Source organism: Talpa europaea (assembly GCF_964194135.1).
Source record: "Talpa europaea genome assembly, chromosome: 3".
NCBI classification, from domain to species: Eukaryota; Metazoa; Chordata; class Mammalia; order Eulipotyphla; family Talpidae; genus Talpa; species Talpa europaea.
Window position 1 is genome coordinate 55423938 of NC_140069.1, and position 17180 is coordinate 55441117.

General features: G+C 35.8%; 1 protein-coding gene across 1 annotated transcript in view; it reads right to left on the minus strand.

The window, feature by feature from the left end:
- Positions 1-17180, minus strand: part of NKAIN3 (sodium/potassium transporting ATPase interacting 3) — a gene marked incomplete at both ends in the record, with an annotated part of 591729 nt that overhangs the window by 288616 nt on the left and 285933 nt on the right. The window contains 2 exons of the mRNA XM_084229169.1: positions 1836-1916; positions 8306-8443. Coding sequence (XP_084085295.1) covers positions 1836-1916; positions 8306-8443 — 219 coding nt within the window. The remainder of the gene's footprint in view (positions 1-1835; positions 1917-8305; positions 8444-17180) is intronic.

Genomic DNA, 17180 nt, shown 5'->3' on the forward strand with positions numbered 1-17180 from the left:
TTCACAAGTAACCTTGAACAGTTGAGGGAAATCAGACTCATGGAACACATGACTATTGGTATTACTACTTTTTATAAAAAAATATAAAATTTTTATAAACTCAGGCTTACCTGAGTTCCCAATATGATGTGCTTAAAACAATGCTACACACAGAACCAGAACTCATTATAATCATTGGCAAAGCTGGTCCTGTTTTTATATTTCACAATGACTCAGAGGGATTAAATGATTTGCTTAAGGGCTCATCATTAAGTGCTAAAGACAGGATTTGAATAAAATGTATAATTTGGAATCCCATTTTCTTTCAGCAAACTATGATGAGAATTCCATAGGTCAAATTTCCTTTAGTCTAATATGTTCTAAGTTCAAGTGGGGAAAAAAAAGATAACTTCCATCCAGTAAACTGGTGAAATAAAAGTATGACTTAAAGTGACCATTCAAATCACAAGACACAAAATGTTAGGGGGGTTAAAAATGTTATGCTTATTATTCATAATTATTTTATTCATAAGATTTGCATTTTAAAATTGCTTTATAATCTGCATGTTACTGAAGATAAGTGGGCGCTGATTTAAGTACTTTTTTTCTGTCATAGAAATTAATGGTAAAATGCGATTAACAGCACACATATTAAAGGTAGAAGTTAGTGCATTTGTATGGGACTTAGAAATGCCATTTCAAGTTGCTGAATGCATTTGTCAATGTGAGAAAATGATGGCAAGTTCTAATTATAAAGTTATTATAGTGTAGAACAAAGAGTAACCACCTCTGGAGGTTCTGAAGAAAATCCTTTAGGGATTTTTGTTGCTTGGCTAAATCAATAATTCTTTGTTACCACATGGACATCAGTGAAGTTTGACAATTCTTAAGGGTATTTGTGCTGGTCAAGGCAGATTTTTCTAAGATTGAAACCACCGATACTAGTAGAAGACTAGTCTACTTAGGAACTTTACTCTCACACAATGAAATATGTTAGCACAATATAGTGGATAATGAGAAATTCTAAAAAATAATAATGGTTTTTAATTAATTTTGTAATTACACTGTCAAGTTTCTTCTCTACAAATTCTCCAGGTGAAAATTGTGCTGGTTTATGAGAAAAATGTTAAAGAAACACAACTAGAAACTTAATCCAAGATGTTCTTACATTTGGGTGGCAAAGAGGATTCTACAGAAGTTATAATGAAAATTGTGTGTTGTGCTGACATTAGTCATATGGAGAGAAATAACATATCATGTTGCATTAGGACAACTCTCTTCAATCTAATCAGGATTTCAAAATAGGCATCACCATATAGATATATTTAGTTCCTAGAAAAATGTATGTTCCACTTAAATACACAGGTGATCATTCCTTGCCAAACTTCTGTTCTCCAGAAGTAATATTTGAGCAAAGAGAGTCTCATATCTATTACAGTAACATCAGAGATTCTGAACTCAAGCAGTCCCATTCTGAACTCAAGCATTCTGAACTCAAGAATGTTCAATATCATTTTCCTTTTTTTTAAAATAATTTTTTATCTAAGATTTAGGGCTGAGGTTATTGTTACATTGAATCTTTTTAAATTGGAAATAAAGATCCTTGAAACTGAGTTCTACTACAGCTTACCAAGTGAGACTGTAAGACCATTGTTTTGGAGTCATTATATTTACATATTCCTAAGATCATTCTTTCCTGAATGGTACCCAAGCTTTTGATTAGTATTCTATTTATGTTACTTTAATAATTATCTGTATCTATCTATCTATCTACACATATGTATATATGATGTGTGTCATAATTATTTATTAGTGTACTCTTTTAAAAGTGTATTTTAAAAGCAGGATAAACTTACCTTAGAGAGCCCACCTACTTCCAAATAAAAGCAGATAATGAACACATTCCAGGTGACCCAGAGAGCAGTCCATACTGTATACTAGAGAGAAAAGGGGAGGGAGGGAAAAAAAGACAAAAATGTGGAGTTGAAAGGCATGTATACTAAATAAATCAATAGTTAAAAAGTCAATAAGTCTAAGTCTTCTGGGAAGAAATGGAGCACTCAGACAAGAGTGCTCCTTATGAAGTCCCCTAAGATCTCTAGAAATTAAAAATCCAATAGTTTCTACTGCTTAGATTAGATGCCAATAAAGCTAGATTTATTTTTAAAGTGCTTTACTGGCTTGCAAATACAAGTGAAATCCAAATGCTGATTTGATTTCTGTTTTCTGAGTGTTATTTTTCCCAGAGAACATAGGTATGTCCACTTTCAGTGGGCTAGACTTCCCCCTTCCCTCCCTCCCTCCCTTCCTTCTCTCTCATTAAAGTATGAAATTATAAAGTGTTTAGAAATGTTAGTCACAACAATGCACTTCCATATCCCTGACCATATCCCTGAATGAAGATCATGTTTGAAAATGGACGTTTGGAGTAAAATTAACAAACTTTCATCTGTTAGACTATTTTTGAGAAGATGTATATACAATTAGCCATATAGAATAATATGATTATGTTAAATATTTTAAAGCACAGAAATTGATATATAAGAATAGGAATGAGTAAATAAATGATAGATTTCCATAACAAGAAAATACCTTCCGGTGACATCCAACAAACTAAGGGTGTTAGCATTACTAATTAATTTTTTAACATAATATGTATCAGGAAATGCCTTCCTGTAGCAATTTTAGTCAGTCTGAATTAAGGAAGCCTTAAACCAAGATTCACCAAAAGATTCATCTTAGGTTTCAAGACATCTAGTTACTTTCTTACACAGATGAAGAAACTGAGACTCAGAGAATAGCTTGGACAAGGAAGAAGGAAAGAAAAGTACTTACTGTTGGGAACACAATTAACAGGTCAAATACAATGGTTTGTTCGTTCATTTTCCTTAGTACAAAAATCTATGAATTCTTAATTTCTTAGCTGAGCATACTAATTATAAACTATTGCTTTTTATCACTGATTTTAAGTGTAACATGCTATTGTTAAAATAAATGTTGAAATAATTCATTATTTCATTCTATACTGTGTCAAATAGTAGAATGAATTTTAAACACTGTGCAAAGTAGCCAAGTTCCTATTAGAAACTTATGAGAAGCTACTTGTAAAATTGAACTTTGTGGCTCTGTCATTTATGATTACTTAAGGACTTTCCAAATAATCTCATGTATGGTCTATAATTGCTTACATTTGATGTTATCTCATATATTTTTGTTTGTTTGTTTTGTGTTGGAGAGTAGGATTTGTTGTGTTTATTAAAATAATAATGCAATTACAACAATAAGATTCCAGAACCACTGGAGAGTTGGAAAATATGTTAAAAATTTAGCAGGAGTTAAACTTTCCATGGGCTTTTGGTATTTGCAGATATTGTGGGGTCTGGCTATCATTCATTATTAAAGACTCTACTATGAGTAGAATTAAGTGGGTTTTGAAAATGAGACAAATGCACTGAAACACACTTTTCTGATTCTTTTTGCAGAAAATAATCATAATAAATTTTGAAGCTGTTACTAAAAATATGGCATTTGGTGTCTGATTTTTTTATTATAAATAAATATAATTAAAACTATATTTGAAAGAGAGAGTAATGCAAGCTATCAATTCATGAGAAACCCATTGATAAAAGTTAAGGAAATAACATAAAGGAGACTAAGGTAAGACAATGAACTGAATTAATTGCAAAACCATATTATTCTTTATTATTAAGGCTACAGATTGAAATTACAAGTATTACTTCAGGGGCCAATTCATATTATTATTATTATTATTATTATTATTTGCCAGAAGGTATGTTAGACTTGTGGGAAGATAGTGACTCCACTCAACCACTTTATAAGCAATAAGTGCTGATGCTCTGTTACCTCCTGCTTGCTCCTGACCTGTGACGGAGGGGATGGCTCTTCCCCAGCCTTAATATGTACCCCTCACCCTCTCCATGCTCCCCAGAATTCTGGGATTTGTAAGTGAAAAATCTTGTGACTTTATTTCCTTTATGTAAATAGATTGAAAGTGTGCCTTCAATCCAAGGGGTTATCCCTTCCCCAAAGTGGTAGCTCAGGTGCTGAGGGAGCTTCCTGTTGACTCCAGGTGGGTGCTTGTTCCTCTTCATTAGGAGGCCATAATCTGCATATTCTTAAATTAGTATAAAAGCTACTCTCCCCACCAACACAGTAATTCATTTTCAGGCATTTTCATCCCAGAATTAATCTCAAGCCAACAAAAGTAGCTTTAAACCTCAGCATTTATGAAAATAATTCAGAGATGAGCAACCTGTGGTGTGTCAAAGATAATACTGTGTAACTGCCTTCCCAATAACAATGTGATTCAGATTCATGAATCAATAATACTTCAGTAGGGCCGCCCCTGGTGGCGCAGAAGTTGAGCACTGGGCTGCGAAGCTGCCCGCAGGCTCGGCAGCGCCGGTTCGATCCCTGGCCGCCGGTGAGGGTCCCACATGGCACACAGACCTCTCCTGCTGTGCCCACTGCTCCCCTCAGCAGTGTATTTCTTTATTAGTCTGCCTGTCTGTTCCCCGCTCTGGCTCCGGTGAATTCTCTCACCCTCCCGTGCTTCTGACTGTACCCAGTGCTTGTATAAATAAATAAATGAATATTAAAAAAATAAGTTTATAAAAAAAATAATAATGCTTCAGTCATTCCTCCCCAAATAAACAATTTGTTAGAACAAGAGGTACCCTGGTATCCCTCATTGATAACAGTATTCTCTGACCAGCTAAGAAAGTATGACAAATCATTTCTAATATCAATATTTAAAATGACAATGGCATCAAAACATCTGGAATATGGTGATGGAAGCAGAACATAGATGGTGCTAAAGCAACTTCATAAACCTAATAATATCAGAGGTGAGATGAGCACTTACTATCTGGGCACTTTGAAAAGTCACTTAACACTTTCCTTGCTATAAAATGTGGGGTGCGAATGTATACTCAGAGGTACATGCTGACTAAGCCAAAAGATATATCTGGCACAGAGGGCTCTCCTGCCAGTTCATTGTTTTCTTTCTCTCCTCTTGGAGAGGGTATTGAATAAGATAGCAAATAAAATGATAGATAGCAACTAAAATGACAGAGATTTGGATGGCATACACATTAAAAGAGAAAATCAAGAGCAAAAACTTAGAGTATCTGGTAGATATTTTTCTTGAAGATTCCTAAAGACCTAAAGCGACTTCTTTCAACACAAAGAGGGAGCAGAGAGAAGAAAGCAGAGGAAAGGATACCAGAGAAAGAAGTGAGGTTAGTCCAACCGTGAGTGAACTTTGAAACAATAGGGATCTACATGGGGAAAAACTGCAAGTACTTATTGAGCACCTATTACATTTGAAGTCTTCAAAGAACTCTGTTCAGTAGGGGAGACACAAATGTGAACGTATTTTAAAACATGCTCAAGACACAAAGGCAAAGAAGCAGGGTGTGGTTGACTGTGAAAACGTATGGAAGGAAGGCTGTCAGGGTCAGAAATGTTGCTAGAGCTGGGCACCGACCCCTAGGGAAGGCTACAAGCGGGAGGCACTGGAGAGGCAGGTAGAAACAGAGGGTGTAAGACACAGACCAGGATTAATCTAAAGCCAAAAAAAGTAGCTTTAAACCACAGCTTTTTATGAAAATAAGTCATTGGGGTGGAACAACTGAAGTATTTTGGATTCATGAATCTGAATCACAAACTCTCTGCTTTTTTAGTCTCTGAAGTTGACTCATGTTCTCCCAGGTCTCTGGCCCATAGCTGTCTCATTCTTCTTTTACAGTCATTTCATTACGTTTGGAGTCCCCTGAACCCTGTCTCCCCACTCATTGTCTAATGAGTTCCTCGAAAGCAGACACTGTAGTTTATCTTCTTTTTTATTTATCAGTCCCTAATATAGTGAAGCAGGTTATCAGTAGATGCTTAATGAATGGATAGGGACAACTGCTCTGACATCCTACTGTGTGTCCTGCAAAGCTTTCTGCCCAGAATCCCCATCCATCCTGCCTTCCCTGGTGAGCAAACTCATAAGTGCAGACCTCAGCTCCACAGCCCCGTCTGCAGGGTCAGACTGATCTCCCCATTATACATCTTATGGCATATGTGCTCCTGTGTTACACTTGTCCCAGTTGAAATTTGACATTTAGGTGATTACTTGATAATGGGACAGAATATATGTGTTTGTGTTTGCTCACGGATGTACCTATACCAAACAAAATGATCAGTACAGAACAGAAACTTGAAAAACAATGTTTCAATGAGTAAGTGGATGCAAAAAGGGAGAACGGATGTTGAGAAAGAAGGGGAAAAAGGAGAGAGGAACCAAGGTAGGAAAGGAGGGAAGGAAGGAGGGAAGGAGGGAGTGAGGATGGGTGACAGGGACTTGAGTTTGGTCCAGTGGGTCAGCTAAGAATATTCTTAGATTTTGTCCTAAGAGTGAGTGAAAAATTTTATGCCAGTAATTTAGGAAAATTGCAAAGGACACATAGGAAGGTAGGAAAGCTGAAAGCTAGCAAGCATGACAGTAAAGGGATTATAGAAGCCTCAATCAAGGCAGTAGTTGTGTGCAGACTTTGCAGAAGCAATACTTAGGGAGCAAAAGCGATGGTGCTAGGTAACATATCTAATACATACCAACAACTTCATTCCATAGAAGCCACTGTTTTCACACCCATGTAGCACTTTGTGCTTCAGCAGAACACTAATCTATAGTGACTTTAAGAAGTCTATAGTGACTTTAAGAAGTCTATAGTGACTTTAAGAAGTCTATAGTGACTTCTTAAGAAGTCTATAGTGACTTCTGTGTTCATAGCAGTAAACTAGAATATAGAATACAAAAATAATTTTATATTGTGTATAATATTAAAACATTCTATGCTGCAATTCTGATTCTATGAAACAGCTTTCCAGTAAATTATCTGGTGGTTTAGCAGAGGCTATTTTTCAGAGAACAGTAAAGCAGCAATTGGAGTGCCCCTGCAGCCATCTGAGTGCCATCCAATGTTCCCCTGTGCCCCCTGGCAGTACCGGCTGTGATGTGGGCCAGTTACCTTCTCCTCCGTGATAAGATGAAAGATACTAAAAAAATCAATTTTGAGGTACCAAATAGAGAATTGATGCATTTACAAAAATAATATAACTTTATTCTTTTTGATAAATATGATTGGATTAAATCAAAATTGAAAAATGGGATACTTTTAACATCTATGGTTTATTTCTAATGAGTCAATGACACCGCATTGCAAGAAAATATTCACTAATTCTACAAACACTGTATATTCATTCAGGCTCACTGAACATTTAAGAGTATGTTACTCCTATTTACAATGACTTATATATGTACTTTATTTCTCTCAACCTCCTTAGGTTAGAGCACAGTAGAAACTTCATTAAATTGTTCTGCAATGGAGGATGTGCTTCCATGTTTTGCATAGTTTGGAGTATGGATTTATGTCCCCCATTTTTTTTTTACATTTTCAAAGAACAGCTTTATTTAGGAAAAGGAGAAAAGGGAAGGAACCTGCATAGTCACAGGCACACAGGAGAGTTGCTATGTTCCTAATTTATCATAACAAAATGGGGACATGTTCACTAATATTCAATATGAAATGCATTAGAGATGAGTACTCAATTACCTCCAGCACATGCATTTATAATGTCCTACATCAACTAAAATTAAATTACTGTTATCAGTTAGTAAACAGTTATAGTGAGGTGGGTTTGTTTTTAAGGGTTAGTGACATATATCATTGAAATGACAGTCAATGTCCCCTTATTTCCATCAAATAACATCAAGATCTCATACTCTATCCAAACCTTATTTTAAATTTCTTAGAGAAACCTGAATCGAGTTACACTGACTCACACCATGTTGGTCCTATCACTTTTATTTACTGTTCATAATATTCACTTAGTCTTTTATCCACAGATAATTGTCTCTTTTTTTTTTAAAGATATATTTTTTATTTATACAAGAGCTGGGGTACAGGCCAGAGTCGTGGGAGGGTGAGAGGATTCACCAGAACAGGGCAGGGAGCAAAACAGGCAGACCGACCCAAGCAGCAGGCGAGACAGGAGAGGTCTGCCTTGCCATGTGAGATTCTCCCTGGCCGGCTGGGAATCGAACCAGAGCTGCAGAGGCTAGAGTCAGCTTCACAGCGCTGCACTCAACCCGCTGTGCCACCAGGGAGGCCCTACAGATAATTGTCTCTTGACAGAATTCAATATGGGAAAGTTAGAACAGCATTGCCATATCTTATCAGAGAAACCCACTCAAATAACTTCATTAATAGTCTCTAGGCAATTTTTCAATTATGTACAGAGATAAAAATAAACTTACCACCACGATATATCGAGGTCTGTACTGAATAGTCCCAAACAAGCCCAGTATGACGACAATTATATGTAGAAAATTTCCCAGAATAGGTGCCCACTGGAAGCCAAGAAAGTCGAAGATCTGTCTCTCTAATGCTGAGAGCTACAACAAAGCAAAGAGAGTCTATTAGCATCTAATCCAAGCACAATCATATCATTTCAACCTTTATTTCACTGGAGAGGTCTGCATATTTAATTTCATCATATTTATGGACAACATTATCACTAGAATTGTGGTATGTATTTCATGTACTTTTTTTGCATCTTTTCTCAGAAACTGTACTAAAATGGAATGTTATGGATTTAAATACAAATAGATTTTAAACATGACTTCAGTATAAATAAATTTTTAAACCTATTTGAAGAGTTAAACACATATTACTTAAATCATTCCCTATGGTATAAATCTGGACAGATAGTTTATGATACCATAATTTATGATATTAATTCATCATTATTTCTAGTAAAATGATTGACTCAATATAACATATTTGGAGCAATAAGCCATTTTGCAATGTTAAAACTAGTATCATTTTAGAAAAAAACATTCCTATTCATCCCTGCTTTCCTAAGTGAAGCAAATTTTGAAATATTTTATTCTGTTTATTTCCTTTCATTAGACTGTCACTGATGATAATGAATAACCGCTTTTTCAAAAGAATGTTTACTTATTTACTTACTCTGGGCTCCAGACATTGATGTAAAACTAGAATTGAATAGCTCCTTTGAATTCTGTTTTATTGAGCTCATATATTCATGAGTTCATCTTAGTTTAGGTAAAATCCTTTTTAAATACCCAAATAAAAGTTATGGGGCCATACGAATTATAGATATGCCAGAGTTTATTATATTGTATTTATTATATATGCCTAAATGTTTAAACAATTCTAAGACACATTAAAATATATGGCTAATCCATTTATGATAAAACATGAATTTCATATAGTCCAGTCAATGCCAAGGCTGTTATTATCAGGAACAAATTATATTGATTGTATTTTATACCAAAAAAATATAATTCCACCTGCTGCATTTGGATACTAATCTTATGCATTTCAAGCTTTTTTATGGATTTACTCATAAAATAGTAATTCATATAAAATGAGTCAACGAAGAGCTGTATTTTGGCATTTGAAGCTGCAGATTTGAGAAGAAAATGGCACCCTATGTATTTTTTTAGTTACATGGCAGGTGTATGCCTGAATAGCTTTAATTTCCTTGGACATAAAGAAATCTCCTCCTTTCAGTAAAATTGAGTCTCCCTTGGTTAAGATTTATCTCAGCAAGCTGTGAAGGAAAAGAAAAAAGAGCAAATGCCTGAAGACAACCACACCAGAAAAACATCATTTCATGGGTATTTCCTTATCATCAAATAATTTGTCACCATCCCCTGTTCTCACAAATGGGCAGATGCACAGAATAGCAAAAACACAAAATAATCAGAGTAATGTAAGAACAGCACCGGGTTTTCAATGCCCTGTTTGCCTCAGATGTGACTCTAATTAGGTCCCAGGAACCCGCCCCTAAAAATGTAGCATTTTATTTATTGGCCCATCGGAGATGTAAATGTACAGGGTTTTTTTTTTTTTTTTATGTCCAAATAGGATGGTTGTACTCAGAAAAAAAAAAAAAAAAAGTAATCCTGAAGAGCAGCTGCAGGCAATTCATTCTGAAAAGCAAGTCTAATTTAAAGCTGTCGTGCATCACAAAAACCTTTAAAGTGAACTTTTCAAACAGAGAAAAACCCATTTTCTTTTCTGTCAGAACATGCATGGATAGCACTCTCTTTTATGATATTAAAGAAAACACACATAATGAAAGAGAAACACCAAATTAATGCCACTTATTAGAAAATCTGCATTCTTTATTGAAACCCCTGCATATATTTATTTATTGACATTTACTCTCTGCTAACTTACTGAAAAATGAATTCAGGGGGCCTTGAAATAAGAGCACAAATGAAAGGTCATAAAATAATTAGGAAGGAGATCATATCAAGTATCAGATAAGAGGCAGCGATAAGAACTAGATTTGAGTATTATGTTTTTAAAAAATCTACTAACAACAAAAAACCCTTCAAAAATAAACAAACTACTATATTGGATTTTTGCATAGTTCTTTTATCTAATTCCATGTTAAGCTGTTTAGTTGTTTAGTTTGCAGCCAAATATCTTCTCTCTAAAAGTCATAATTTCTAAAGACATCACCTTTTTGCCTTAAAGCTTTATATAAATAATAATGATTCAGAACCACCAAATGAAATTAAGTGATATCCAGGTTGTTTTGTTAATTCAGAAAAAAGTATGAATATATTTTAGAAATATCCCTGTCAAAGTCTTTCTCATCAATAGTGTGTGAAGTCTGACATAGCACCGTGAACTAAATTGTGTTCATCTCTTCCCAATTCTGTGATCTTCACTGACTTCATCTGGGAAACTTGATATCAGCTATGTGCTTACAACATGGAAATCAGGAAGCATTTAAAATCTGCCCTTTACTTATTTGTAATAAGAGCCTATTGTTATAATTTACCTGTACATTGCTGAATATCGCACCTAGAAATAGTAGTTCTGAATTAGGAAAGCAGTGTAAGGAAGTCATCACGTGTGTAATGTAGCATAAAGCAAAAGCAGCCAGTCCAGATGAGAGCAGAAGATGGAGGACACAGGGAAGACACCTGAGAAATACCACAGCAAAGTAAAGAATGAACGAGACATTTGGTAAACTTGAAGTTTAAATCCAGGTAGCAATAAAGAAAATAGGGCACTGCAGAGAGGACAAAACCACCAGTTAGCATTTTAAAATAAAATAGGAAGTGATGACTTAAAAAGCAATGGAACAATTTCTAAATGAAAGGTAAATTAGGTAAGAATCTGACAACTATCATAAGATGATGAAAAAGGGTACGTTTCTGTTTCTTACAAGCTAATTAGATAATGGTCTTCAGAATCTTAAGAAGGAAGGAAAGAAGAGGAGAGAGAGGAAGACAGGACACCAACTCAGCTATGCAAGAAAACAGTTACAAAATACCAAGAAAACAAAAATAAGACATTGTTTTGAATGAAAATATGAAGATGTCATTGAAACATTCTTCTGGAGTGGTACAAGGCTAACAGCATAGGAAGAAAAGTTGAGAAACGTAACCCTAACTCATTATGGTGCTGTATGAAAAAGATTCCACTCATAATGTAAATGTACGTGACTGTAAATATTGCCTATTGGATTGTAACTTTCAGAATCAAGTTGTAGAAAGCTTGAAAATCTTCATTATGATTATAGAGCAAAATGTAAATGCAATTTGGCCATATGAAGAATATTTAACAGAAGCTGGGAAAAACTAAATGTTCTGGGTCGAAATCCTGTGTGTATGGCAAGGGGAAAGAAATGTGTTCTAAAATTCTTCCTCCAGGATCAGGATTTTTCTTATCCAGCTTCAAGGAGAAAATAACATTTCCTATAAATCTATGAGTCATTAACCACACCCCATATTAATCACAGTTCAACAAGTGTCCTTGATTATTTAATGCCCAAGCAAATTGGGTAGTTCCAAATAGAAGCACCTAGCAGTATAGTTTACTTATTGATCCACATATATGCTTACTGGCATAATATATGACATTCTGCATAATTGTTCATAATAACTATTACTAATTGTGAAAAATAATTTACACTTAATTCAAGAGCTGTAATAACTCCAGGTGTCCAAACACTTTCCTGGGCTAAATTTAGCCATGCTAGGTTTACACAGCGAGCTTCTTCCCAAACAAAACCTGGGTAAGAATACTCCCTTTTTTTTTTAAGCTTTATTTAATTATGCATACAAGAGCTGGCATATAGGCCAGAGATGCGGAGGGTGAGAGGATTCACCACAAAGTGGGGAACAGAACAGGCAGATTGGCCGAAGTACACTGCTGAGCGGAGCAGTGGGCAAGTCAGGAAAGGTCTGCTGTGCCATGTGGGTTGCTCCCTGGCTGGCCGGGGATTGAACTCCTGCTGCAGAAGCTGGGGATTGTTTCATCGTGCGGTTCTTAACCTCTTGTGCCACCAGAGAGGCCCAAGAATGCTCCCTTTTAGGGAGTGAGGACCACTGGAGATTTAACTTCACAAGAAGAGTGAGCTACATTTTAGTCTCATCCCCTCTGGACTTTTCCACTGCTTGCTAGAGGCAAATAGAATAATAAAGATCAAAAGACTTAAACCCATAATGGCAGAATCATAAGAAAGCATCTGATCAAACCATAGTATCATAAACACTGGGAAATTAAACCGTATTATATGACTGATACCCTCTTTATAACCTCTAGCCCAGGAATCTATACAAGTAAGCGTTTTATAACCATGAAGAAGAAAATCATACCTTAAAGTAGGAATTTAAGAGATCTAATTAACATTCCTATTAGCTAAATTGACATATTCCAGGATAATGCAAGTAAGTTTTGGGTTAATAGAGTAGGTTTCTTTATGTCTGAAAAATCCATGGAGCCCCCTGCTTCACAACCATCACCCTTGCTTCTTTTGCTCTAAAATCTCAAAGCTACTTAACTCCAAAAAGACTTTTCATGCTTAGATCGATGATGCTCAATTTCTATGTTCACACACCCAGACTAGGCTAAATAATGATCTTATATTTTAAGCTATAATTTTTGAATATTTTTTAAAGGCTATGAAATAAAAGGAAAAAGATAAATATCATTTATATCATGACCTACTTCAAAAAAACACACCATAAGCAATACTAATTACCTGGAGATTTACCACTATGGTAAGCAGGTACTATTTTAGAGAAGGTTCTATAGAACCATCTATAGAGAGTTAACCAAGCCTTAAGATTTACAAAGATTTCAGACCTCCCCTGGTGGCACAGCTGTTGAGCGCTGGGCTGAGAAGCTGCCCGCAGCCTCTGCAGTGCAGGTTTGACCCCCGGCTGCCAGCAAGGGTACTACATGGCACACAGACCTCTCCTGCCTGGCCTGTGCTCCCCTCAGCAGTGCATTTTGTTGGTCTGCCTGTTCTGTTCCCTGCTCTGGCTCTGGTGAATTCTCTCACCCTCCCGCGCTTCTGACTATACCCAGTGCTTGTATAAATAAATAAATGAATCCTTTAAAAAAAAATTTACAAAGATTTCAACTGACCCAGGAATTCTAGAATGACCTGTTCATAATTTGGTTCATCTAAGAAAGACAATAATAGTGTTAAGGACTTCACACTTTCCACATGGTTTAGTAATATTTTTGGTAGGTGTTAGATGGCAAAGGTTATACCAGTGAAACAATAATCTAATGACTTAGCAAAATGAAAAGAGTCATATCAAATTTACTATACTACCACTTTTTCTTGTTTGATTTTTAGTACCATCTCCAGCAGCCTGAAATGATCACCAGTGTGTATCCACTGAAGCGAGGTAGAGTATCTGACTTAATGTCAAGTGTGATTGTCTAGGTTATTCCTTGAATTAGCTTTATTAGGTAAAGCAATTGTTATTCCTTGAATTAGCTTTATTAGGTAAAGCAACTGGCATATGAAAAAGACTTCTTGAATTCTCTCTATACATCAAGTTTCTATATTTCAGGGAAGTTGAATGAATATTTCTTATTCATACAATTCAATAATGAAGGTATAAACTGCTTGGTCATGTAAACAACATTGGAAATCAGAAAACAACATGCTGTATTGAAAATTTATGCTTTGAAGAGATAAGCAAGTGGGCCTAACAGATCAAGGGAACTTTTCTGTCAACAAAAGAACAAATATTACACTGTGAATAGATTTATGGAGGCTGATCAGCTGAAAGAGCAAGGAAAACATCTCTGCCACACCAATTCACTCAGGAAAGTGCTTCAGTATATTTTGTGGCCTGACTAAGCAATCAACTTGCAGAGTGGCAACTATTGCACCAACTTCTCACTATGTCAGAGAATAAGCCAATGTATTAAAGAAGTGCTCTAAAGCATAAAAGAATAGAACAACATAATATGGCATTATTCAACATTTAAGTTTTCCCTTTTCATATCCATTAACCAAATTTGATGCTGACAAAGACAGATAAATATCATTATTCCTACTGAATATTTGAAAAAACTCAAGACAATCCACTAATTAGCATCAGAGATGAGACAAGCATCTTTATGTCCTGATTTTATACTCTGAAATTGTGCAATAAATTACACATCATGTAAAGAGGTTGAATGCTGAAATAAACTTTATTGCAAGAGATAGAAATAACATGGGAAGTACAATGGGGTACTTCATGATGTAGTTATATTTTCTCCACTCACGCTCATATCTGTGTGGGGTAATCCCTCCTCTGTCAGAGGAAGCACGTCATACCTTTCAGAAACTTACCAGTTGTGCTATCTTAGTCAAGCTTTAGATTCTCAATCAAAATTTGATTATAAAAATCTTTGACTTGTAGATAAACATCAGCCTATGCATGTCAAGCACCTAGACAGTAATCAATAAGGGCCAAGGGTGGTGAATTGGTTTCTATTGTTATTCCAATGCTCTAACATATTACTACAAGCATTCTGTAGTTCAGAGTGCAAAATGGTTCTCATTACCCTAAAATCAAGTTGTTGATGGGGCTGCATTACTTCTGAGGCTCAAGGGGAGATTTCCTTCTCTTAAATTTTGCAGCTTCTTAAAGCTATCCACATTTCTTGGCCCTTTTTCTTTATCTTCAAAGCCAGAAACAGTGGGTTAAATCCTGATGCCACCATACCTCTGGTTCCTTCTCATCTACTTCACGCTTCTGCTAAAAATCACCAATGTGATTACATTGGTCCTCTCTAGATAATCCAGAAAAATATCTTTATCTTTTTTTTAAGATTTATTTTATTTATTTATGCATACAAGAGCTGGGGTGCAGGCCAGAGGTACAGGGAGAGAGAATTCACCAGAGACAGTGGAGAGCAGAACAGGCGGATCTGCTGAAATACACCGCTGAGGGGAGCAGTGGGGGAGAATGGACAGAGAGATCTGCTATGTCATGTGGGCTAGCTCCTTGGCCTATGATTGAACCCATGTTGCAGTGGCTGGCAGTAGCTATATAGCACTGAGACTTTAACCCCTGCACCACTAGGGAGGAACCTCTGAAAATCTCTTTATCTTAACATCAGCTGAATACCTAATTCCATCTGTCACCTTAATTCTCCTTCACCATTTAAGGTTAGGATATGTTTTGTTGGGGGCTAATATGCTGCCTACCACACAGTTGCTATTTTCTAACATCTCCATCTAGAGCTCCTCAGGGACACTGTCCTCTCCTGAGGTGAAGATGTGTGCAAGCCTTAATAGTCATGCTCTGATCAACCCAACCCCATTACTGAGGTGACCAGGACATCTTCTAAACCATCCTGCATCCACAGAAAAGTTTCTTTTCAAGAAAACTCTTTGATATTACATCAAAAATTTTCAAAATTCCAAATCTTGCTATAGTTATCAAGACTTTGATGTAAATACATATAGCTCTAACTCCACAAAAGTTTCATAAAATTCTATCATCAAGAAATGGAGGGAGAAGGTCTCCCTTCTGGCACAAGGGGTTAAGCACCACACTATGAAGTAATACGCAGCCTCTGCAGCACAAGTTCGATCCCCAGCTGGCCAGGGAGCAACCTACATGGCACAACAGACCTCTCCTGACTCACCCACTTCTCCTCTTAGCAGTGTATTTCAGTCAATCTGCCTGTTCTGTTCCTCACTTTGTCTCAGGTGAATCCTCTCACCCCTGGCACCTCTGGCCTATACCCCAGCTCTTGTATGCATAAATAAATAAATCTTAAAAAAAAAAAAGAAATGGAGGGAGAGAGAGAGAGAATAGAGAATGGGGAGTGAGGGAGGAAAAGACAACAGCAGGGTGTGATGGAGGACTGTAGACTGTGGGCACTTTGATGGTGGGGAAATTGTGCTGACAGCATCTGAGGGGAGAAATCCTACAGTGAAAAAATTAATGAAGATGTTTAAAAAATTAATTAAATTAAAAAAATAATGTAAAAGAAAAGATAAACATTTTCAGCAGAAATATTTGGGTATATGTCATATATCCTTTTTGTGATTGCTTTTTTTGAAATGAAAATATTGTGAATAAGACCTTCGTTCCACAGATATAATCACATTCATATCCATAATGAATAAATTGCTTGGGCAATGTTTAGCAATACTTAATGATTGATAGTAATACTCAGTACTTACAGAATAATTTTTATTTTTAAGACACTATTGATATTCACCAAATTCAAGATACTCTGAATTTTTCAAGAAGAATTAATTGAAAGAAAATTTGTGTTGTTGGTCTCTTTAGAGTTCAGGATATGCTTTGAGTGATAGGCTTTACAACAATCACTTGATACCAGATCATTTAGGAGGTGAAAGTAATGATTAATGACTATAATGTTGAAATGTGAGAGGTAACATAAAATAGTTTTTAAATGCTTTAATCCAATCATTAAAATGTCATTAGTTATTTCTTTTCAGATTCAGATTTACAAACAAAAACCCATTTCCTTTTTTCTTTTTTTATTCATTTATTCATTTGTTCAGTAAGTACCACTTAACAGTTGCTATGAGGTAGACTCTGGAGGTGCAAAGATGAAAGGCAACATTTTTGGTCTGAAGAAGCTAGTTTATACTCTAGTGGGGAAAAAGACATAAATCAAATGATTATAATAAAATGGTATCTATGCTATGATAGAAGAGTTTCCAAAAAGCTATAGTAATAAAGGAAAGAGTTTTAATCTCTGCCTGGCATGCTGAACATATATAAGACACTGCTACAAAAGAGGTATCTTTTGAACAAAACTTCCAAAGAATGGTCAAAGGTTTTCATTCAAAGAAGGAGAAGG